Source organism: Tribolium madens, unplaced genomic scaffold (assembly GCF_015345945.1).
Source record: "Tribolium madens isolate multiple individuals breed KSU strain unplaced genomic scaffold, Tmad_KSU_1.1 Scaffold_3;HRSCAF=73;Tcas5.2_LG2, whole genome shotgun sequence".
NCBI classification, from domain to species: Eukaryota; Metazoa; Arthropoda; class Insecta; order Coleoptera; family Tenebrionidae; genus Tribolium; species Tribolium madens.
This window is the reverse complement of record NW_025401006.1, coordinates 4,255,936-4,280,124: the sequence shown is the minus strand read 5'-3', so window position 1 is coordinate 4,280,124 and position 24,189 is coordinate 4,255,936. Positions and strand designations below refer to the sequence as shown.

At 36.8% G+C, this 24,189-nt stretch overlaps 7 protein-coding genes across 12 annotated transcripts; 4 read left to right on the top strand and 3 right to left on the bottom strand.

Moving 5' to 3' along the window:
- Positions 1-3,195: 3,195 nt before the first annotated feature.
- On the top strand, positions 3,196-4,426 carry LOC123008203 (ubiquitin-like protein 7). The gene is made up of 3 exons (XM_044403891.1): positions 3,196-3,356; positions 3,421-3,626; positions 3,680-4,426. Exons 1-3 carry the CDS (start codon positions 3,218-3,220, stop codon positions 4,370-4,372), a joined length of 1,038 nt encoding a protein of 345 aa, XP_044259826.1. The 5' UTR covers positions 3,196-3,217; the 3' UTR covers positions 4,373-4,426.
- Positions 4,412-5,195, bottom strand: LOC123008205 (40S ribosomal protein S15). The gene is made up of 3 exons (XM_044403894.1): positions 5,055-5,195; positions 4,862-4,947; positions 4,412-4,808 (listed from the first exon to the last, which is right to left on the bottom strand). Exons 1-3 carry the CDS (start codon positions 5,064-5,066, stop codon positions 4,460-4,462), a joined length of 447 nt encoding a protein of 148 aa, XP_044259829.1. The 5' UTR covers positions 5,067-5,195; the 3' UTR covers positions 4,412-4,459.
- Positions 5,196-5,254: 59 nt separating this feature from the next.
- On the bottom strand, positions 5,255-6,731 carry LOC123008204 (NAD-dependent protein deacetylase Sirt6). The gene is made up of 5 exons (XM_044403892.1): positions 6,591-6,731; positions 6,386-6,540; positions 5,796-6,337; positions 5,622-5,745; positions 5,255-5,573 (listed from the first exon to the last, which is right to left on the bottom strand). Exons 2-5 carry the CDS (start codon positions 6,449-6,451, stop codon positions 5,286-5,288), a joined length of 1,020 nt encoding a protein of 339 aa, XP_044259827.1. The 5' UTR covers positions 6,452-6,540; positions 6,591-6,731; the 3' UTR covers positions 5,255-5,285.
- Positions 6,723-14,549, top strand: LOC123008202 (nuclear cap-binding protein subunit 1). The gene is made up of 7 exons (XM_044403890.1): positions 6,723-6,848; positions 6,896-7,350; positions 7,483-8,366; positions 8,412-8,515; positions 13,119-13,357; positions 13,402-13,950; positions 14,356-14,549. The coding sequence occupies exons 1-7, from the start codon at positions 6,809-6,811 to the stop codon at positions 14,467-14,469; spliced, it is 2,385 nt and encodes a 794-aa protein (XP_044259825.1). The 5' UTR covers positions 6,723-6,808; the 3' UTR covers positions 14,470-14,549.
- LOC123008201 (mucin-17-like) lies at positions 8,651-11,912 on the bottom strand. The gene is made up of 2 exons (XM_044403889.1): positions 11,682-11,912; positions 8,651-11,629 (listed from the first exon to the last, which is right to left on the bottom strand). Exons 1-2 carry the CDS (start codon positions 11,850-11,852, stop codon positions 8,807-8,809), a joined length of 2,994 nt encoding a protein of 997 aa, XP_044259824.1. The 5' UTR covers positions 11,853-11,912; the 3' UTR covers positions 8,651-8,806.
- A 112-nt stretch (positions 14,550-14,661) lies between the features above and the next one.
- LOC123007110 (lon protease homolog, mitochondrial) lies at positions 14,662-18,095 on the top strand. The gene is made up of 8 exons (XM_044402165.1): positions 14,662-15,122; positions 15,175-15,433; positions 15,558-15,919; positions 15,968-16,272; positions 16,328-16,557; positions 16,607-16,799; positions 16,849-17,752; positions 17,803-18,095. The coding sequence occupies exons 1-8, from the start codon at positions 14,727-14,729 to the stop codon at positions 17,953-17,955; spliced, it is 2,802 nt and encodes a 933-aa protein (XP_044258100.1). The 5' UTR covers positions 14,662-14,726; the 3' UTR covers positions 17,956-18,095.
- A 116-nt stretch (positions 18,096-18,211) lies between these two features.
- Positions 18,212-23,017, top strand: LOC123007991 (myogenesis-regulating glycosidase). Of its 6 annotated transcripts, XM_044403548.1 has the most exons (6): positions 18,438-18,456; positions 18,712-18,825; positions 18,927-19,096; positions 19,520-19,578; positions 20,661-20,808; positions 20,895-23,017. In XM_044403548.1, exons 3-6 carry the CDS (start codon positions 18,941-18,943, stop codon positions 22,956-22,958), a joined length of 2,427 nt encoding a protein of 808 aa, XP_044259483.1. In that variant the 5' UTR covers positions 18,438-18,456; positions 18,712-18,825; positions 18,927-18,940; the 3' UTR covers positions 22,959-23,017. The 6 variants fall into 6 exon arrangements, with proteins under 6 accessions (XP_044259484.1, XP_044259483.1, XP_044259482.1 ...); XM_044403549.1 differs by lacking the exons at positions 18,438-18,456; positions 18,712-18,825 and adding an exon at positions 18,212-18,242; XM_044403547.1 differs by lacking the exon at positions 18,438-18,456 and having other exon boundaries at positions 18,547-18,825; positions 18,873-19,096.
- Positions 23,018-24,189: the final 1,172 nt, after the last annotated feature.

The following is a 24,189-nucleotide window of genomic DNA, read 5'->3' as shown; positions in this document are numbered from 1 at the left end:
CATCTAACATCTAACACAAGTTTACAACACTAAATAAATATTTATTTAATATATTGTTTAAAAGCTTACCTTAATTTAACCGAAGAACGATTTCACAATGCACCAAGACGTCTTCTCCAAGAGCAAACACAAGAACAACCCTGAATAATTTCTGAATTTTTTCTTTTCTTATATTCAAAGTGCAGTGGCCAAAAGCGGTCATTTAAAATGAAAGTTGTAGTAATCATTAGGGTAATGAGCTATTTCATTTGCGACGTTTGAAATCAGGAATGCAACACATAAAATGTTTAGGGCCACATTCAGGTGATTCATTTTAGAGGACAAATTGAAACAAACTTTCTCCAGAGTCGACATTACGTTTAGACAAATTACCTGTCTATTTGTATTAATTCAGAGAACAAATTTTGTGCAGGTTACAATGATTTCTTGTTCTATACATTTATTTTTATAATTTCTAATATAAAGAATATTGCTACCGCTATGATAGATACAATTAAAAGCAGAATTATAAAACTTGGAATTCGGATCGCGATTTGGAATTAAGTAGGTGACGACATACCGACGCTTCAAGGGTTAAATGGGTATTTGTTTTCCGTAATGAAGTAAAAAAATATCCAGATACATACATTCAAACAAATGTTAATACTCTTATTGTATTCAAGAAAGATGTTCTATTACTCATGTCTCGTCTTTACAAATATTTGGACTTTATCGTAAAAATATTTTTGCCCCGAAGTGTAATTTTCACCTCCCTCAGGTACTTCGATTTATCAGTAAGCATATAAAGGATGTAGAAGGAACAAAATTTTTACCTGGTTTTCTCTCCCACCACCATTACCATTTCATTTCCAAACAGATTTTTGGCAAGACAACTAGTCACAGTGAAATAATAATTTGTGAATCAAAAATGACTGGTAAGTTAATATTAATCTATTTTACATATCATATTTTCCCAACACCTTAATCTTGCACAGACGACGTACAGGGTGCCCAAGGCGATACCACTTGAGTAAGCAAAAGGTGCCGTATTAACTCATTTTTAAGAAGAGCGTGGTTCCCCCCGAATTAGATGACGAGGATGAAACAGAGAACGCTAGCGGAATTGAGGATGACCGAAATTAGTTTACATATGCATTAATAATAAAATTATAAAAGTAAATATATGTTTTTTATTTTGACAACATTTTATTGTTTTCATTAAATTGATATCAACAAATCCTAGCATTTAATTGTAAAAGTTTTATACACATCTTTATAATCAAACTTTAGAAAGTGCAGTGGTCGTGATTAGAAAAATGATTAAAAAATCATTAAAATCGCTGGAAAGTACAGCGGGTAATTAAGAGGTCATTAATATGTCATTAAAAGTGAAAGCGCTGGTGATTAAGGGGGTAATTAAAAAGTCATTAAAACATCACTAATTACACTCATTTACTACTGCGGATCAACAGGAGATTAACGGTTTTGAGTATTCGACAAGTTTTATTAAAAAATTGATGAACGTCTCTAAAATACTCGAGAAAAGTGAGTTTAAATGAAAATAGTGGACAAGTTTTTACTTTAACAAGAAACAAGAAGACAAGCTTCTTGACTAAATAAGCAGAGTCGGAGTCGGTCGGACTACGAAAATCCAACAACACCCAAACTTACCCTAAATAAGCTAATGTATATTTTGGGGAAACCAAACCTGTGTCAGTTTATATAACATGATAAGATAATAATAACATGAAACGAGAGAAAGGTGCTAAAAAGAAGGCTTTTCCGACAAATTCAATCAAAAACAACTCTCTAAAAGAAAAACATTATTGCAAGTCTTATAACTTATAAGTTACGAATAATGTAATGAATATGTAATAAGTAAATTTACTTTAAATTTAGTAGAGAAATAAGGAGGGAGGTGTTGTGTACAAATGAAAATGTAAAAAAACTTTAAAAACTGTAAAATTATGTAAAACTACATAATTTTACATTAGCATTTTGATTAGATAGATCTTGTATGCACCACGTACGCAAAAGGTTTTAGGTGACTCCTCTCATTAAAGACTCGGCTCCTACGTCGCCTCGTCATTAATTACGATTCGTCCCCTAGAACCCTATTTTGCGTACTTGATACATAAATAGCTATTAAATAAATAAAATAGTTAAAAATTTTAAACCTAATTACTAAATATTATATAAAATTACATCTTAACAAAATAATTTTACATTCAATTTATTACTTCGCTATTTTTACACGTATTTGAGAGAGAAAATTAAATACATAAATTAAATTATGCAAAACTGTAAAAGTAATTCTACGTTGAACATATTAGACTGCTGGACCGATGATAACTTTTTATCTACTCCGCCCATTCGGTTTTCTTAGCAACCAGTGAAATATGTTTCCAAGGCGGTTAGATTTAAACCGAAAAATTATATAAATTTTTGATCTTTATATTCTAACAGTTATTGTGCTGACACTTTTATGATTTTAGAAAATTTAAAATAACTGACGTGATTTTCATTAGGTATAATAACTTGTTTATTCTCTTTATTTTAAGTTGTAAAAATCTGGAGAGATTTGCAGTAGAAATCAAAACAAAATTTAATGTAATTTTTTTTACTATATTTTTAAAAAAGCAAATTTATAGTTTACAAAATAATTAAATAAGAGAAAGATCTTCTGATGTGGATAAAACTAATAAAGGAGACGGTGCGACCTAAGAAAAATTAAGTAAAAGTATTGTTGGTTGTGGGCTTGAATAATGACTTATCAGTCCGTAAAAGTAGTTTTCTAAAACTATTTTAAGCTACTTCACACACTATTTTGATCACTTTACGAAGATTTTTAAAAGAATATTTTGTACGACATATTTTTGACTAATTTGCAATAAAACATGCATACATCATGCAAAACACATTCCAAAATGTAGAAACAGTATTCTTACACAATTTTCAACTAAAACCTTTAATAACAAAATACATTAAAATTTTCGAAATTCTATAATCAGCAACAAAAACACAACAGTGATTACCTACAAAAAAACGAGATCAACTAAATTTTGTCACAAGTTTCATAAATGCATTAAGTTTTCTACTTTTTAGAAAGTTATCTAAAAAATCGTTTTTATCCTAGTTTAATTTCAATTTGCATCTAAAATATTCAAAATTCCCTCGTGTCAATTCCACCAACATAACACACAAATCCCCTAAAGCTATTTAGTCAAAAATCAAAAGTATGGCGGCGAGTGTTGTTTTGGGAATCTGGGATTCTTCTCATTATAAAAGTTATAAAATAGAAAACGTCGATTTGGATAACAAAGTCGTGCTCCTCAAGAATGAAGCAAAAAAATTAAACCCAACCAAAGTGCCATTTGGTGAGTCATGTCATGACGCATCAAATTTGAGATTTTAAATGATAAAATTGTAATTTTTTGTTAGATTTGGTCTATTGCGGCCTTGTTTTGGAAGAAGAGCACACCTTGTCTTCTTATGGCGTGAAGCCGGGGGTGACCATACACGTAGTAAAAAAGAATGTACCCCCTAGTGTCCCCAGGGGACGTGCTTTGACTGAAACTGAAGTCCAGCAACTTGTAGTCGCATTTAGGGCTTTTACTTTATCGTCCGGATACCGCGCTGCGTTACAAGTATTAAAAGCGAATGTTTTATTGTATTTTTGTCCTAATTGAGACATTTTTAGAGATTGTCGCGTCCTGAGGTGTTGGAGACGATAATAGCTGCAACTCCAGGCCTTGCTGAAGACCCTGCTGCCATTGCAATTATCCAAGACCCCGAACTAATAGTCCATATGGCAGACCCTGATACTGTTAGGAGAGTAGCTGATAAACATCCTTCTTTGATTGAAGCAGCAAATTATATTGCTGCTCATATTCATGAAGAACAAGCAAATGTTGACTCTTCTCAAGCTGGGACAAGCACTGGTTACTCTTACTCCCTTGAAGCATTGTCAGATGATGAAGAAATGGATACTTCTATCAGAGAACCACATCCTTTAACTAGAAATACTAGTTATAATGCTATAACAGCAGCACAATTAGCTGCAGCTATAGCCAATGCTACCAACACTGCTTTTAACACAAACAGTGCTGGAATGCCTTCAACACCAAGCTCGTCAAATGTTATCACAAATGAGATGTTTAGTAATGCTATTCAACAGGCGGTAGGGTCTTTGGGAGGTCTAGGGACTACCAACACGCCAAATAGAGGGGAAGAAGAGAGTTTGGAGAGTATCACAAGAAGGTTGCAACCACAATTGCAACAAATGCACGAAATTGGTTTAAGAAACGATGCTGTTAATATTAGGGCACTCCAGGCTACCTCTGGGAACGTTGAAGCGGCTATTGATTTAGTCTTCAATGGTGCTATTGATTAAATTATTAATAATTTATATTTATTTGTATAAAATAAAAAGTGTTCCTCAAATCAGTTTATTGAATTTAACTTATGTAACAAAATGTTTTTACTTGAGAGGAATGAACCTAGAGCTGTGAGTAGCACCAATACCGGGCCTCCCATGCTTCACGGGTTTGTAAGTGAGGGAGAATTCGCCAAGGTAGTGTCCAATCATTTCAGGTTTAATTTCAACCTGAGTGAAAGCTTTTCCGTTGTAAACGCCAACAATTGAGCCTACCATTTCCGGGACGATGATCATGTTACGCAAATGTGTCTTTACGATTTCTGGTTTTTCTAGTGGAGGGGCTTCTTTTTTAGCCTTGCGGAGTTTTTTCACCAAAGCCATTGGTTTGCGTTTAAGACCGCGGCTGAAACGCCTCCGAGCACGGCAATGCATCAATTCCATAAGTTGCTCACTAAAAGAAAACGGAAATTTGATTTGTTAAAAATGAGAGGTTAGAATTTTTACTTTGGCAAATCGAGAAGCTGATCCAAGTCCACGCCCCGGTAGGTGAATTTTTTGAAGGTCCTCTTCTTCTTAACTTGTTCGTCAGCCTAAAGTAATAATTGAGAAATATTAGCATTAATTGTCAAAGATCCGCAATAAACATGCTACTTATTTTGTGAATTTGACACAGAAGTTGATAAAAATTAGCACTTACCTTATCAGCCATGTCGAATTATAATAAAATTAAACCACTTTTGTGTAATTAAATGAAAAGATGAAGCTTATTTTTAAAGATATTTGCTTTCAATAACAAATACCTACTGCCGCCATTAACTTTGACGTGAAAAGACCGGGATTTTATTTTTTGCACTAAAACCGGCAAGATTATTTAGGAGGGAAATTCAAACAAGCAAAATAGTTTGGTGTCTTTATTTTAATATAAAACTTATGTTAAATCGATAATTTCGGGTTTCTCCTCTTTTTTAATTTTGAGGTCAAACTGTTTTTTGATTTCCAATTTCCTCTTCTTCGTTTTCTTACAATACAAATCATACATGGCTTTAATTTCTTTAATGTTGCATTTTGTGATGTTCCAATTAAGAGTTTCATATGGATTCATTCTTGTAGGATCATATTTTTCACAATATTCGACAATTTCCAATCCCAGTCTTTTCATGACCTTTTCCAACACATCATCAACGTAAGTGTTAATAATTAAATCAGCCTTTTTGTCCTAAAACTTGAGTCGTAATAATCCACTAAAAACAGTGATTTTTGTTACATGTTTTGTTGGTTGCAAGTTAATTATAACAACTTTTCCTCCAAATTTTTTGCACCTGAGTGGTAAATTGCCGCTAGGAACAATTTGCAAGGTTGTGCCTAAACAAATATTTAAATCTGCCACACTAAAAAATCACAAAAAATTTACAAATAACCAAAATTATTTCACAATTACCTGGAATGGTAGTCTGACATTTCTAAATCTTTATTGGGCAAATTGTGTTCCCAATCAAGTATTGTATCACACAATTTTCCTCTACAAGGTCTCCCCCTGAGTATTCTCTTACAATTAGTCTCAAGACATTTTTTTCCAACAGTTGCAGTTGGTAAATTCCTCACAAACTGACTGTCACAAAAATTACATTGTTCAACGAACATATTTCCATGCAATTCTGCAATAAATTTCCTGCTGATTCCACTCCTCAAATGCAAACCATCAATATTTTGGCTAATTATATAATGAACGTAATTTTCTTCAACAAGTTTTTTTATAGCCATGTGAGTTTTTGTTGGAATCGCGTCTTTGAAAGAAATATCAATGGTTGGCTTCTTGCCTTGCTTTTCCAAAGTCCAGACGCCGTTGGGGCCCCTAAAATCGGGGATCCCGGCAGAAGTGCTAATACCAGCACCGGTGTGTACTACAACATGTCTTGCGTTTTTAATCCAGTCTGCTAAGATCTCGCATTTTTCTTGTACTTTTTCGGGGGGGTCAAAGCGCTAAACATTGAAAAAAAGTAAGAAAAAAAAGATTTTAGTTGGTGTTACCTCAGGGGCTCCCAACACCCCCTTATGCTCATAAGGAGACAACCCGTCGGCATAATTACAAGACATTTTTCCACTTATTAATCACTTGATTGAAAAAGTTTGGCAGTGGTAGGTAGTGAAAACAAGATTCATTTTAACATCTTCAGTTTTTTGGTCTAAAACCATGAAAAATGACAAAAAACAAGTAACTGGTTATTGTAATTACCTAATAATAACCAAAAACTAATACAATACACAAAAAATATCACAAAAACCAAGAATAACAATTATTATTTTTTATTTTTTATTTACAGTAAACTTTTAGTGACTTTCACATTTTCCCCTACATTTTGCCCATTGCCAACTGACAAAGCTGGCGACGCTGAATTTGTTGGTTAAGTGGGATGCAATTTTCTTAAGTAAAAAAACTTAAATTTTCCAAAAATGAGTCGCCGACGCCCCCACGAAGAAGAGGACGGTTATGGTAAGCCCCCTAGTACTTTTTCACCCCATTGGAAACCTAATTTTCAGACCGTGCCTACCGCAAACGGCGTCGAGTCTCCGAAAACCAAGAGATCGAGGATCGCTTGGAGTCCCTGATCCTTCGAGTCGGTGAAAAAAGCACCTCTTCCTTAGAGTCAAACTTGGAGGGGCTTGCGAGTGTCCTAGAAGCCGATTTATCCACTTTCCGGGTTAAAATACTGAGAATTTTAACGGACTGTGCTATCAAAATGCCGGAAAAATGCACGATTTACACGACTCTAGTTGGCCTACTTAATGTGAAGAATTACAATTTTGGGGGCGACTTTGTCGAGTACATGGTGAAAAATTTCAAAGAGTCTTTGAAGACCTGTAAGTGGGACGCAGCAAGATACGCTTTAAGGTTTCTGGCGGATTTGGTCAATTGTCACGTCGTTTCGGCCCCCTCTCTACTCCAATTGTTGGACAATATGATTGACGCGGCAAACGAAGATAACGTTCCTCAAGTAATTTTTTTTAACATGCATCAAGTGGACTATGACTGAAATTATGTTGACAACATTGAATAATGTCAGTGAATTCAATGTTGCCACCTTAATTTCAATCACTTGCACCTACTGAACATGGGTGTATTGTAGGTCCGTCGCGATTGGTACGTTTTCGCTATTTTGAGCACACTCCCATGGGTGGGCCGGGAGTTATACGAAAAGAAGGAACAAGCCTTGGAACATCTCTTAGTACAAATTGAAGTTTTTTTGAACAAGAGGGCAAAGAAACACCACAATGCGTTAAGAGTCTGGGCTATTGACACTCCTCACCCTCAAGAAGAATATCTTGATTGTTTATGGTCCCAAATCCGGAAATTGAGACAAGACAACTGGGCGGAGAAACACATTCCTCGCCCTTACTTAGCTTTTGACTCGATTTTATGCGAGGCATTGCAACATAGTCTCCCTTCAATTCTTCCTCCTCCCCACCACGATACATACCAGTATCCCATGCCTTGGGTCACATTTCGCTTGTTTGATTACACCGATTGTCCTGAAGGGCCGATTCTCCCGGGGGCACACTCAATTGAGCGTTTTCTGATCGAGGAACACATTCATTCAATCATTGAAATGTATCATTTGGAGAGGAAGGATTGCGCAGCTCATCTTTTAAATTTCCCTTACAAACTCAAAATTCCACTCGAGTATTGCATTGTTGAGTGTATTTTTGCCGAACTGTTCCATATGCCTACTCCCCGGTATTTGGAAATCGCATATGGGGCTATTTTGATCGAATTGTGTAAATTACAACCGTCAACAATGCCACAGGTTCTGGCCCAAGCGACCGAAATGTTGTTCATGAGGATTGATTCAATGAATGTGTCGTGTTTTGACCGATTTGTCTGCTGGTTTTCTTACCATTTGAGTAATTTCCAATTTAGGTGGTCATGGGAGGATTGGGATAGTTGTTTGACACTTGATATGGAACATCCCAAGCCTAAGTTTATCAGAGAAACGATGTTAAAGTGCATGAGGTACATACAGTTTTTTTTCTAACTCAAAATAATCCGATTTTTCAGGTTGTCGTATCATCAAAGAATAAGGGAAATTCTTCCAGACTCGTTCAGTTGTTTCATACCAGCAAAGCCAGAGCCGGATTACAAATACGCTAAAGAAGGGGCTGGTAAGACTGAATTTTTGTTAAATTAAAACAAAGAGTCAATTAGTTAACACGAGTAAACCTTAAAAAAACTTGTATTTTAATTAAATTTTAATATCGGATTCGGAGCGTAAAAGATTGAAAAACAAGCTATTATCATTTATTATTTATTATCATAACAAAAATATAAATTTCGACATATTTTAACGAATTTAATACATTTCGAGGTCAATGTCGACTCATTATTTTTTAGCAACCTACAAGAGTTTCACACGACACAAAAAACTCAATTGTGCAATTTTTAATTCACTTCAGTCAATTCGCACTCTTTGTGTTTTTTCTCTGACTTCGTTTTCTCGTCGTAAAGCTTCGTCTCCTATATTTCGGCTGTCTTGACGGTTTTTTCTGCAAATAATCGATCGTTCTGGCGTGATTCACTAATTGGAGGGCTAAATCGTCGAAAACTTTCTTCGTTTCGCTTTTATTTATTGCTGTTGTGGTTTCAGTTTTTTTCTCGTTTTCTGTTTTACTTAATTTCACTTTGTTCCTCTTATTTACTTCGAAAGTAATCGAAGTACTGATACTCTGATCAGTCGAAGGCCGAATTTCTGTCGTAGCTACAGTAGTACCCAAAAGGGTATTATTGGGATTGGGAGTCGAGGGGGCGTAGAAATTCCCATAAATAATTTTTGGTCGATTTGTTGATGATTTTCTTACTTTCGAACTAATTTTCACTTGTTTCGATCGTCCGAACAACGCCCGGGAAATATCCGATTGTACCAATTGTTTCGTGGTTGTTTCCATTGGTTCAGTGCTTGATTTTGGTAGTACTGTTCCGAAAATATCATCCACGTCGAAATCCTTTTTCTCGGGTAGTTTCGGTTTTTTACTGCTACCAGAGTCGAGCAAAAAACCATCACTTGGAGTAGTTATTGTCACTCGGGGTACTTTCTTCGTCGTGTAAGTCGTTTCATTTAGATATTGAGTCGGAGTTTCTGTATAATAAGTAGTAGTAGGAATTGTGAATTGTTGAGATGTTTTTGGTGTTGATTTGAAATAAAATTCAGTGATTGTGGTAGGTTTCGGATGGGTTGTGAGAGATTCGGTGTCTCCTAAAGTGGTACCATAACGCGTAGTTTGACCCCGCGGGGTTGTTGGTACTAGTTCGGCTATAGTAGTTTCGTAACTGGATGTTTTTGGTACCGTTGCTTCGATTAGAGTAGTATCATACGTACTTTTCGGACTTGTTGAAGCATGTAGAGTTGTGATGGGTACCGTTTCTATTGTAGTGGTACCAGGGCTAGTTGAAAGAAATGGAGTTGTGATTGGCGCCGCTTCTATTACAGTGGTACTATAACTAGTTCTAGGGCTTGTAGAACTGTGCAGAGTTGTAACTGGCACCGCTTCTATTACAGTCGTATCACGTTCAGGAAGCGTAACAGGTTTTGCTTTGATTGTGGTACTAGTTCTGACTGGTACTTCTTCTATGACAGTGGTTCTATAACTACTAGTTCTAGGGCTAGTTGAAGTATGTAGCGTCCTGACTGGTACTTTTTCTACTACAGTGGTACCATAACTTTTGGGGCTAGATGGTAGAAATGTGGTACTGGTTGAAGTGTGTAAAGTCCTGACGGGTACTGCTTCTATTGTAGTGGTTTTAGGGCTAGACGCCGATAGAGAAGTGGTACCATGACTGGATTTTGTTATAGTAGAAGTGTGTAAAGTTCGAACGGGTACTGCTTTTATTACAGTGGTTCCATAACTAGTAGGTTTAGTCGAGGCTACTGCTAGTAAGGTGGTTTTTGGACTGGTTGAAGTGTGTAAAGTTCTTACAGGTACTGCTTCAATTACAGTAGTACCATAAGTACTAGTTTTTGGTATAGTAGTATAAAACGTGGTACTTTTAACCTTCTCGGTTGTAAAAGGACCAATGATTGCAGTTTTTTGTTCTGTATACGGTACTTTTTCGATGGTAGTACTCTCTTCTTTTCTAGTCGAAGGTTGAGTGGTAGTAACATACGGAATTGTAGTTTCAATGTTTCTATCAGGTGCCGGAAGTTGTTCACTGATCGAATCCGGTCGTGTGTGTTTTGGAACTTCCGTAAACGGTTTCATCGGTTCGGTTGGACTTACAACCGAAAATAAATTACCATGTTCTTCACTTGTAATTTTTTTTGTGGTTGTGCGTATAGGCTCTGAAAAAATATCAAAGTCTTCGTCTTGTTTTTCTGTTGTTGGTTTAGTGGTTTCAACCGGAGTGTAATAATGTATGGTTGTGATTGGTTTCGGCGGTTCAGGCGATTTTGTATAACTCTGGGTTGGTAAAGTCGTAATTGGAACAAACTGCCCCTCACTTACGATAAATGTCGTAGTCGCAGGAGTCGTAACTGAGAATCTGTGAGGTCCATTTGACGTTTTCGCCGCCAATGACTCAATCAATTTCTTGTATAATTCGTATTCTTTGGGATCGATTGTTGTTTGGTCGTGATATGAAGTGAAAAATCCGGGAAAACTGTGCAACACGTGTTTGTACCCATCTGGAGTCATCTGGATCAAAATTCCGGGTTTGAAATGTCCATGATCCCCCTCTTTCTTATACCATTCATTTCGTTCAACTGTATTCACACCCGGATCGATTTTAATCACAAAAATGTGTCCCGGAACGTTATAATTAAAAAACCCATGACGTTTGACCAAATCCTCGCTGATGGTATGTGTGATGGGCGATATTGTGTACTCGATTTCGTACATGTGCCCATAGTGGGGGTCCCGATGTCTTATCCGTTTCACCGTCCACAATGCGAGTAATTTATGGTGACCAAAAGTCTTCCATTGGCATTGGGGCGAAGTGAGACATCTTTGACAGTCGCAGTCCACATCTTGGACGAATTTAAAACCTTCCGGGGTTATGTAGAGTTGTCCTCGGGCCAAAACGGCGATATCTCCGAAAGGACTTGCGTTGTCTTGTCGGTTGATGAAGGGGGCTGCCAGGAGACGATCGCGGAGTCCCGGATCGGTGTAGTGTTCCCGAAGGAGGGCCTGATGGACGGACTCACGTAGTCCTAGTTCCCAATCGGTGGGAGGATGAAAGTTTCGCACGCGTCGTGTGATTGATACAGTTTCCCATGGTTGAAGAGACTGAAAATGAGAGTTTTTATTTTTAATGGCCTTGGACTTGAATGAAAATTACCAAGAGTAAAATGAGGATTGTTTCGAAGTGTCCCATTTTAGACCCACTGGGTGTTTGCAAATGTTTGAAACTTGCACATGTCACTAGTACGCTCGATTTCTTACAACTAAATCTTTTTACTAGAGAGAGATTGAAGAGTACCCCACCAATGATCCTAGAAGCTTTCGACATAATTGCTAATACATTGTCTACTTTTCTGCGCACTGATGAACATTAATTATTTTTTTCTTGTGTGTGCAATGTGCATATTATATTACCTAATTTAGACACATGCCAAGATAATCATCTTGGGTTTTTAAGAAAAAAAATCGAGTTTGTGGACAAGTTAATTTGACACGACAGTAATTAACTAAAATGATTCTCATTAACAATTATGTTTTGAAATTTTTATTAAAACTGATGGGTTTGTTAAATTAAACCTTCAGAAAATGTATTGTCCAAAGTGAGATTTTTTAATTAAAAATTTTTAGACAAGGTTTTATTGGCAATTCTATGATAAATTTGTCTTGTCCCAACATCTTGATAATTGCGTTTTCATTGTGATAATTAATGCGCTCGCACTTAAAAAGGTTTCAAGTACTAATTCTAACTTATTTTTTTAGTTTTAATAGGAAAAAAATTGTTGGTTATTTTTATTAAAAAAAATTATTTTCACCAAAACGCGTGGTTAACTGAGGTGGAAACCTTGCATGGTTACCTAAGTCCCTATTTGCGTAAAATTCAGTACTTGAAGTAGAATATTTTCATTTTTATTGCACAAATTCATTACCTTTGATTTAATCTCTGTGTTGAGAAACTAGAGATGTTTACAGTCGTTCTTATTTTTTCTTTTAATTCGTAATTTGCTCACGAATCTTTAGTTTCACCTTGAACTTAATTGCTCTGAAAAGAACCGATTTTAAAGTATATCGCAAAATCGCATCTTTACGCTTGAAGATTTCGAAACGAAAAACAATAACGAAAGTGCATGTTACACGATGAAGATTACAATTGTTTGAAACAATCATAACAATGAATTTGACATAATGGTCACGGTATGAAGTGATTCTTGTAATTTAAAGGAAAAAGTCGGAAAGTAAAACGTGCGTGAATTTGGCCAATTAACACATCGGGAAAATTTCAAGAAATGGTAACTTGCACAAGAAAGGGATACAATTATGTGTGTTTGCGAAAAAAAAAACACTTCCGTTATGATTACTGAAACAATATTGGATTTTCTGGTCGGTGGTCTTCCGCTGTTATTAATTTTTCTTTTCCGTTTCGGTTTGCGGAAACAGTTTTGTTCGATTAAACGGTTTGCTTTTAAAATAATTTATTTATTCAAAGTAGAACGGAGGATTATGAGTTGTGAAAAAAATCCTGAGCAAGAACAACTTCCGTCGTGGCGAAATCAAAATTATGAAATTTTTTGCCATGCATAACAAATTTGTGTTTTAGCGTCACTTCCGGGTACTCCGGCTGCTCATCAATTGGTGGTGTCAATACGTCAGAAATGTACTCCCGAGGAAGTCCTAGGGGTGCTTAAAGACCTTCCAAATCCTCGTTCAGAAGAAGAGACTGATAGCAGATTTAATCCTCTCAAAATCGATGTTTTTGTTCAAACATTACTCAATTTAGGGTCAAAAAGCTTTTCGCATAGCTTTGCAGCGATTTCCAAGTTTCTTTACGTTTTTAAGGTACGTGATTTGTTAGTTTGCGAGTGAAATAATTGTGTGGTTAGATTTTAGCAGAGTCGGAAGAAGCTCAAATCTGCGTTTTACGAAACATGTTTGAATTGTGGCACAATCATCAGCAAATGATGGTCGTTTTAGTCGATAAAATGTTAAAAATTCAAATCGTCGAATGTTCAGCTGTCGCGAATTGGATTTTTTCTAAAGAAATGACTGCAGAATTCACTAGAATGTACTTGTGGGAAATTTTACATCTGACAATTAAAAAAATGAACAGACATGTGATTAAACTAGGAGGTGAACTGGCTGAAGCTAGAGAGAAATTGGCACGAGCAGAGAGCAGCGAAAGTGAGTCTGAAGATGAAGACTCCAAGAAGAAACAATCCGAAAATGAGAAACCCACTGAAGAATATGTAGAAAGAATGGAAGAGAAGTTGGAAGCGGCACAAGCCGATCAGAAAAATTTGTTCTTAATTATTTTCCAAAGGTTTATTATGATACTGTCCGAACATTTGGTCAGGTGTGACACAGATGGCCGGGATTACAACACCCATTGGTACAAGTGGACGATTGGGCGCCTCCAACAAGTGTTTTTAGCGGTAAAAAATATAAATATTTCTTTCTACTCGTTAGGATGCGTTAACAGCCTAGTGTATTTTTTCTTTTTAATGTTGGTGACAATGCTGTTGGAAGTAAACAGCTATCAATAAACCTACAAATTTGGCGTATTTTGGGTGGTGAACATGGAAAAACTTTGGGGATTCATTTCCAGATTACCCACAATAACAAAAAAAATGCCAGTTTGAGTTGAATTTTCCAACGCCTTTATGAATAACACTACTACGTGTCACCAACTGACGCAAATTTCCTTAAATAAAAAGCGCAAAATAGAAAAAAATAATATAAAACACTTGTTACAGAAGGCCTCTTTTGGCATGGTTGCCTTCTGTAACTCGTATTTTAATAAACTATTTTACTTTTCGTTTATTTGTGCGTTGTTACAGCATCATACACAAGTCCAGAAATACAGTTCTACATTAGAAACGCTACTTTTTACGCAAGATTTGGACCCACACATTCTTGAAGTATTCCAACAGTTTGTCTCGTTAAGAGCTTAATTTTTTATTTAATATACATTGTAAAGTGTAGTTTATCTCAAATACAATTCTTAAATAAAAAGTATATCAATATAAATAAACAGAAGAGTTTTATTTAAAAAGTTTGAAATCGAGGAAGTGGATATTCTTGTTTTAGGATTTTTTTGTAGAAAATTGGATAGTGATTTTAGTTTTTTGTCGTGCACGGTTGGTACTGACATCTCGATCTTTCTATCAAGTGAAAAAATTTTGAAATGTTTTTGTGACTTTTTTTAAAAATGTTGCATTTATCGCGTGTTTTTCTCCACTCGCGTGATTTGCCTCGTTTTTTAGGACAATTCCGTGTGCGACGAGGTTTCCACGCGTGTGTTACTGCAAACATAACCACGCTTTCTCACACCGCTTTGAACCCCGTGTCCAAAGTCTTTCCTTTGGAATTACACAAGGGAAACTTTTCCAAACTGCCTCAAAGAACATCTATTGGTGCGACGACCGGAAGCGTGCGGTTTTTCAGTTCAAAAGACGACTCAGATGGAGAAAACCGGCCCCCCGAGGATGAGCCCTACAACACCCAATTGCCAGCCACTGTGGCCGTCCCCGAGGTCTGGCCCCACGTGCCTGTCATTGCCATTAGTCGTAATATAGTTTTTCCACGTTTTATTAAACTAATCGAGGTTTTCCACCGTATTTCCAAGTTGGAGTAGAGTTGCATAAGACGTGTTTCAGCTCACTAATCCGCAATTAATCGAATTGATAAGACGCAAAGTTAAATTGAACCAACCTTACTGTGGAATTTTTTTGAAGAAAAACGAAGAAAACGACGCGGAAGTTGTTAACAACATCAATGATGTTTACAACGTTGGGGTTTTTGCCCAAATTCACGAAATGCAAGACTTGGGGGATAGGCTGAGACTCGTGGTTATGGCCCATCGCAGGATTAAAATCACGGGGCAAATTATCGACAACGACCAAGACGGCATTAAAGGTATTGTGTCTGAATTTTTCTCGTTTTTTACACACGATGTTCATTCATTTCGCGAAATGCTCGTTTGCTGCAGAAATGAAACTCAGCTTTCCACTTTTTAAAACCACAATGAACGTATTTGTAGAGGAAGCTGACGCGGAAAAGCGCCGTAGAAAGCCGACGAGAAATAACCGCGTTAAGAAAACTACAGATGCCAAAACCGATGACAAGAAAGAGCCCGCCAAAGAACAGTTCTTGATGGCCGAAGTCGAGAACGTCATGCACAACAAATTCAAGCAAACCGAAGAAGTCAAAGCCTTAACTCAGGAAGTTATTAAAACGATCCGCGATATTATTAGTTTAAATCCCTTGTATAGAGACAGTTTGCAACAAATGATGCATCAGGGGCAGAGAGTGGTTGATAACCCCGTTTATTTGAGCGACTTAGGGGCTGCATTGACGGCAGCGGAAGCGAAAGAATTACAGGAAGTGTTAGAGGAGATGGATGTGAGAGTCTGAACCAGGGTTAAAATCACCATTAATCCGTGTTTTTAGATTCCAAAACGCTTAATGTTGTCACTATCTCTTCTCAAAAAAGAATACGAACTGTCGAAATTGCAACAAAAAATTGGGAAAGAAGTCGAGGAGAAAGTGAAGCAGCACCACAGGAAGTACATCCTTCAGGAACAACTCAAAGTGATTAAAAAGGAGTTGGGTTTGGAAAAAGAAGATAAAGATGCGGTAGGTGACAAATTCCGGGAAAGAATCAAAGATAAAGTTTTACCAGAAGCTGTCAATTCCGTTATTGAGGAAGAATTAAACAAACTTAATTTTCTCGAAAGTCACAGTTCCGAATTTAAGTAAGTTTGAATTAAATTTATTGGGGGGAGGAAAAAAAACTCAAGTTTGGTTTAGTGTCACTCGGAATTACCTAGACTGGTTGACATCGCTTCCATGGGGGGTTTACAGCGAAGAAAACTTAAATTTACAAAGAGCGTCGGAAATTCTAGATCAAGATCATTACGGCATGGAGGATATCAAAAGACGCATTTTGGAATTTATTGCTGTTAGTCAATTAAAAGGTTCTACTCAAGGGAAAATTTTATGTTTTCATGGACCTCCCGGAGTGGGCAAAACTAGCATCGGTATATTTCCTGTTTTGTTTGATTTCTCCTCTAGTCTAGTGATTTGCAGCCAGGTCGATCGCGCGTGCCTTGAATCGGGAGTATTTTCGATTTTCTGTGGGTGGCATGACTGACGTGGCCGAAATTAAGGGCCACCGGAGGACCTACGTGGGGGCCATGCCCGGAAAAGTCATCCAATGTTTGAAGAAGACGCGCACCGAAAATCCTCTAATTCTCATCGATGAGGTTGACAAAATCGGGAAGTAAGTCGATTGAAGAAAAAAAAACAACCAATTGAAATTTTTTGATCAGGGGGTACACCGGCGACCCGAGTTCGGCCCTGCTCGAGCTGCTAGACCCGGAACAAAACGCGAATTTCCTGGATCATTATCTTGACGTTCCGGTGGACTTATCCAAAGTGTTGTTCATTTGCACTGCGAACGTAGTCGAGACCATTCCTGAGCCCCTGCGCGACCGTATGGAAATGATAGATATGTCAGGTTACGTAGCTGAGGAAAAGCTGGCAATTGCGACCAAATATCTCCTACCACAGGCTATGAAAGACAGCGGTTTGAACGAGCAACATATCAAAATCGACGACGAGGCACTTCACACACTTATCAAGAGTTACTGTCGCGAGTCAGGGGTGCGAAATTTGCAAAAACACATCGAGAAAGTCGTCCGAAAAGTCGCATACAAAGTCGTGAAAGAAGAAACGAATTTCGTCGAAGTTACCAACGCGAATTTGGCCGAGTTTGTGGGAAAACCGGTGTTTTCGCAAGAGAGGATGTATCCTACGACGCCTCCGGGGGTCGTCATGGGACTAGCGTGGACGGCTATGGGGGGTTCCACTCTTTATATTGAGACAACGACTCGGAAAATTACAGCTGAGAAGGAGACGGATGGGTCATTGGAATTGACGGGTCACTTGGGGGACGTTATGAAAGAATCGGCTAAAATCGCCTTGACCGTGGCCCGGAATTATCTCTACAAAATAGACAGCACTAATAAATTTTTACAAACTAGTCATTTACATTTGCATGTGCCAGAGGGGGCGACCCCGAAAGATGGCCCTAGTGCAGGTTGTACAATTGTCACGGCTTTATTATCATTGGCTAAGAATGAACCAATCAGGCAGGATGTAGCAATGACGGGGGAGATTTCATTGACGGGGAAAGTTTTACCGGTCGGAGGGATCAAAGAGAAGACAATTGCGGTAATTTGATTGGTTTAAAATCCCAACAAAGCGTAATTGTTTGTTTTCAGGCGAAAAGATCTGGAGTTAAGTGTATTATTCTACCAGAGGAGAATAAAAAAGATTTTAATGATCTTCCGAAATTTATCACTGATGGGTTAGAAGTACATTTTGTTAGTACCTACGACGAGGTTTATAAAATTGTTTTTAATAAAAATCTTTAATTGTGATAGTGTGTCACTTTTTATACAAATATATGTTTTATTGATTTGTATAAAAAACGTATTAATTGTACAAAGATAGTCGAATAAAATTTGGATTATTTGTTATTCCTATTTTGTATGAAATAAAAAAATCAAGACTGTGTTGTTTCGTTTACTTGACTAGTAGTCGCGTGTAGGAAGTTGGTTGAATTTAATTCATATGAAAATTGCTGTCTTTACTTAATTCAAGTAACAAGGCTTGACAGTTTTTCTTAGATCGCGAAACAATGTGTTTTTAAGTTCCCTTCGTAAGTAATTGCAATTTTCTATAATTACATTGGCCACTCCTATTTAAATTTCTTATCAAACAAACTAATAAATTAGGCGTCAAGGAAACAATAAATGCAAGTTTTTATTATTTGCTTTTAAATATTTATCTTGGACAAGGGATTAATGTTAATGAGTTACAACAGTTACGTACCTATTTTTTTTTTAGATATAACGAGCGCCATAAATGTTGAGGTAAGTAATTAAAATAAATGATTTGTGATTGTTTCCAGCAGGACTTTTTGTGAAGTCTGACCTAATTCGGTTTATGTTTGCCCAATTAGCACAGTAAAATTAATTACCAAATATTTACGTCTTGATTTTGTTTGGCTTTTCTTACGTCGAGCCACTGTACCATCAAAGCCGTTATCGCGAGAGTAAAACATACAAATTAACACTTTTTACCGAAACCGCAAAACATCACGTGAATTAAGTATTAAATTTTTTCAGTTGTGGAAAATGTTTCCGATTTTCGCATTACTCCAACTCCGTCATTACGTGTAATTACTGAGAACATGAAATGAATTTTAATTGTTTTGTCATCGATACATCAGAGAAATAAGCGTAAGAAAACGCATTACTGTGATATGTTTTTAGTGTTGCTTCTGTAGTAGAAATAGTTAGAAATATGTTTAAAACCTATGAAGAGATTCCGATTATTGTAGTGGACCCACCACCAATGGAACCCCAGAATACCACACAAGAAACGTCCCTCAACATTGAGGAAAAAGATGAGGAAAAAACGGGAGAAACAGAACGAAGATTATCCTTGAGGAGGAATAGCATTTCGCTACCGAATCTGGATGATCTTCAAGTACTCAAGCAACACGTTCAGGTACAATAATAGAAACGTGAACCAGGTCAAGGAGTGACAACAAATGTACAAATTTTAGTCACGAGTTGGTCAATTTTAATCTGTTGTCATTCTTATAAAATCTCGTGCTTTTATTAAACTTAAACTCTTGCGGTATTAAATTCATCATGACCTTGAGGAACTCGATCTAAATGCCCGTTCAAAATAAATGTTAATTCATTCCTAAAGTGATGTGTTTGTTGTTTATCACAATTACTCTTCTACACGTGAACTAAAAGAATGAAATATCAAACACAACCGACAGATCCAATAAAATGGCTTTACAATTATAAAAATGAAGATGAATACAACTCTGAAACGTGCTCAAGTCTCGAAATCGAACATTTTGAAGCCAACAAGGTGTAAATTTTTTGTGACTTTGAAGTGTCTTATGTTTTTTTGTAGATTGCTAATGATGGAGACGAGGACACGGACAGCGATTATGAGCTCCCGCCAACCAGTAGGTAATAATTTTATTATTTTTTGCAATGACACATTAAATAAAAAATGAGCGTGTGCGTCTTACAGTATTATTGGTTGCATAACTCGTAATGGTCTTATATTTGAAAAAAAAAAACGAAACTGCAAAATTATTGCAAAATTAAGTCATAAACAAATTATTATACTGAACTTAAAATAAAAAAAAAACTATTTATAAAACGAATTTTTAAGTATTTTGTCACAATCGACGAAATCTAATTAAGATTGATCTAAATACTTAAGTCTCGTTTTTTGATAAACACTGATTCAGTGCTCTGATTACTTGTGATGATTAAGTGTTTGCCTCCGGGTTGTTTTGAATTAATTTTTCCACTCTAGAATATTTACATTTTTTTTAATAATTTTTCCTTGCACTGGTGTCATTGTTAAAGTGGCTTCCCTACAATAACACATTATCCGCGACCCGCATACTTAAAAAAAGATAAATATTAGATAAGGAATTAATGCTGGTTAGTTTATAAGTGTTTTCGTGTAATCGCTGTCTTATTTTATTCAATAATTAGTACCTCTCGAGTCTTGACACTTTGCATCATGAGTTTTTCTAGTTTTAACTTGGATGATATTCAATATATCGACGATGATGGCAAAAGAGAATCAAAGTAAGTAATCCGGAAACACGTACGCAAAATAGTTTAAAAGTTAAGGGGAAGTGCAGTTAAAGGTGCGGATATTGTAATAAGTAACCCAGAGGAGGGTCTAGATCAGTGCCGAGTCAGATAGGATAATAACCGTTGTCAATCTTAATTTTAAACAAAGAATATGTAGCACCAAATTTTGTCAACTGAACAATAAAACGTTAATTATAGAGGATTTTTTTTTTTGTTTTTTTTTTCAAGTTTAATTGTGTTAAATTTTGTTGCGGTTTCGTCTGAAATTTCTTAATTGAAACTTCCCCCGACTGCCAGTTCGGGTCAATATGCGTATGATAAAAGACATTGTCTCCTATTATAAGATCGTTTATTAGCACGGCAGTCGTATTCTAGCACTTAATCTAATGAAACTGTAACAAATTGGTTTAGTGTTTGTTCTGGTCGTTCTTTTAAAGGACTCCTCTACGTAATGCTAGACGGAAGTCTGTCACAAGTCCTAGAATGCTCAAACCGCCAGTCGATGATGAATCCGGAAGTAATTCCCCCGCAAACTCAATCACATCAATCAACTCTTTGGCAAGTTTGCTTCGGGAAAAAATGCAGGTAAGTCATTTGAATTCATCGCTAATTTTTTGGAGCAACAGTCAGCGCAAATATTAGTCGACCTTCGCCTCAATTACACTTTTCAGATGCTTCCAGCCACTCTCCGCAAAAAGAAAACCCCCGACTACAAGACTCGCATTTTCGTGGCGCTGCTTTTTATAACCATCGTTGTGCTCATCTTCTGCGCCTATTTTCTCTACCACCAGAAAGTCCTCCAGAAAGCCTACTTCCAAAAAATTAAATTCAATAAAATCAAACGGTTGATGAAAATTTACAACACGGAAGGGGTTGAAATAATCCGAGCCCGTCTTGGGACTACCATCAAGTACGACAAGGCTTTACCATGCCTCCCAATCGATGAGAAACACGATGGTAGTATTTGCTTCGAATGGATGGGCAATGCGCGGTTGTATCTCCAGTACTACCAACTCAACCCCGAAGTCAAATGTTACAACTTGCAATGGATTGCACTGAATGATGGTATGTCACCCACTGATTGTTTCAGTTTAGGGGATGACCATTGGTACGGTGGGGGGCAAACAGCGGAGTCAGCATGGCCTCTAGAGAAGGGTAACCATGATTTCGCCCCATTTATCACAGGGAGGGTTGATAAACACGAATATGGCAACGTTTTGAAGCGGTATTTTATCAGTGCCAAAGGGGTGGCTGTTTTAGTTGACGATAAAACGCCACTGCAAGTCTCGATTTCAAGCACTGACAACAAGGAATTGTGTCTAAGAGCAAAATATGACGATTTTGCTTATGTCAATCGCTTGACGAAGACGGCGAATTTGAATTACAGTATTTGCACTAGTACGGATATGACAAAACTACATTCAAACTTAGTCGAAAACGCCCTCTGGGATGGGTTAAAACTTGAAGACATGAACGTTGTAAACTCACTTTTGACGGAACCTTTATGGGAAATCACTTCGTCAAGTAAAAGCGAGTTGACCGAGGAAACAATTTCGAATTACACCGACAACGTCATCGCGTTAGGATTCCTCAAACAGGGCCATGTCCTTATTAACGAATTTTGGCAAAAAAATGTGGGCGATTTTGAGGTCGATTCCGAGCGTTTTCCAGGCCTTGAAGAGGTGATAACTGTGATGCACCGTCGAGGATTCCGAATCGTCTTCTCCATCCAACCATTTATTTCCACCGAAAGTTACAACTTTGGCGAAGCTGTAAAAAAACGTCTGCTGGTTTCGGAACGTTTCAGCGACCGGAGAATTCCAGCTTTGACTCGGTACAAATCATCCCAAAGTGCCGGTGTTCTAGATCCGACTAACAACAAAACAATCCCTTGGCTTCTGGCCAAACTGAAATCAGTGGTTGCGAAGTACAAATTCGATGCCTATTACCTCGATTTAGGCATTGCGTACAACATGCCCCACTATTACCAGTGCGAGAAGCCTTTAATTAACCCAGATCAGTATAAGACCTACTTCATTAATAATCTGCAAAGTAGTGTGAGTTTATTTGGGGTGAATAGCGCTGTTGAACGGCCCAAAGCCCCAACTTTTGTCTCTTTGCCTCAATTTGAGTCGTCATGGGACGGTTTAAGGAGAGTCATCCCTACTATACTCACTTACGGTCTCTTGGGGTACCCTTTTCTGATTCCCGGCGCTGTCGGGGGTGATGTTGAGTCTCCAGATACAATTTTTTACGCTAATTATAGTTCAGAACTCCTCCCGGATAAAGAATTGTACGTTCGGTGGTTACAACTAGCGACTTTTTTACCGGTTATTCGATTCACTCACTTACCGAGTACTTTTGGGGACGATGTTATGGATATGGCGAAGATTTTGACTTCTCTGAGGCAAACTAAGGTCACCCCTTTGTTGAAAAAGTACGCGAAAACTTCACTCGATACGGGATTACCGTTGATAAGGCCTTTGTGGATGTTGGAATATAATGATACAGCATGTCATGTTGTTGCTGATGAGTTCTCGATTGGGGAAGACTTGATTGTGGCTCCTGTTTTGTATTCTGGGGCAAGGGAAAGGGAGATTTATCTGCCGGCAGGGGTTTGGAAAGACGGCATTGATAATAGTCTAAGGAAAGGAAGTCGATGGATTCATGATTATAAAGTAGAACAAAATGAAATTGCGTATTTTGAAAAAATGCCCGATGATACAAGATTCTAATTCAGTATTATTTAGTGTTAAGGAAAACGCTTATTTTACGAATAAATATTTATATAATCGGGGGTGTTTCAATTCGACACATTTTTTTTTAATCTCATACATATATCCTATACATTAATGCGTTTTGAATATACATATTATTAACTTAATAACATTTGATAACTCTTGATCGCCTGCCATAAGTTCATGATCTTTAATATCTGTAGTTGACTTTTCTGAACTATTTTTGGTTAATTCTGAAAATAAAACAGGAGAAGTTTTTCCGGAAAGTGATTTCTCTTGATTCAAGAGTTGTTTACTCTCTTTCTTATCATCGTGTTTATTCGACTTTGATTCTTTTAGAGAAGATTCTCATTTCTCGAAGATACCTAACCGATTGGGGCATTTCTGAAATTGGGTTTATTAGAATTGTCTTCTACATTTTCTAAGACTTTCTCTTCTCATTTTTTTTTTGAGTCAGTGGTTGATACTTTTCAAAAACAATAGATTGTGTCATGTCTGTTACAGCGTTGTGATCTTTATCTTATCGGCCCTTTCCAAATTTTTTCTTCCTTATCTTTCTCATTTAAATGCTTGTATTTTTCAAACACGATCGATTGAGACATATCACTTAGAGTTTTGAAATCTTCTTCAATATTTTTAGGTAATTTTTCCAAAAATTTCTCTTGCTTTTGATGTTCCTCTGTGGGTGTTTTATCACACTTTTCAAAAATCACTGACTTTGCCAAATCTGCAACCACTTTCGATGTCGATGTCCTTTCGATGTCATCAGCTGCTTTTTCTAAAACTTCTTCTTTCTCTTTTAAATTGTGCTTGAAAATCGATGTTACAGCTTCTTTTGTTTCTTCAACAACTCCTTTTTTAACAATCGATTTAACTTTACTCTAGATTTTGAATGGTATAGTTTTACCTTTTTTATTTTTTGTTGATGGTTCTTCTCTATCAGTTGTCAAAACATCAATATCATTATTTTTTCAACACTTTCAAGACCGTTGTATAGATCATATTTGATTTCTTCTTTTTTATCTGATTTAGCAACGAAAGGAGCTTCACTCACCGCACAAACAGTATCATTTAGATCTGTTCCTGCTTTAGTCAAATCTTTATCAAGTTGTTCCAATTGCCCTATTACTGTGTCTTTTTTCTCTACAAATATTTCCTCAACTTGTTTCTTTTTGTTTCAGCATATTTTGTTTCAAGATAATTCAAGACTGATTCAACTCTGGTTTCA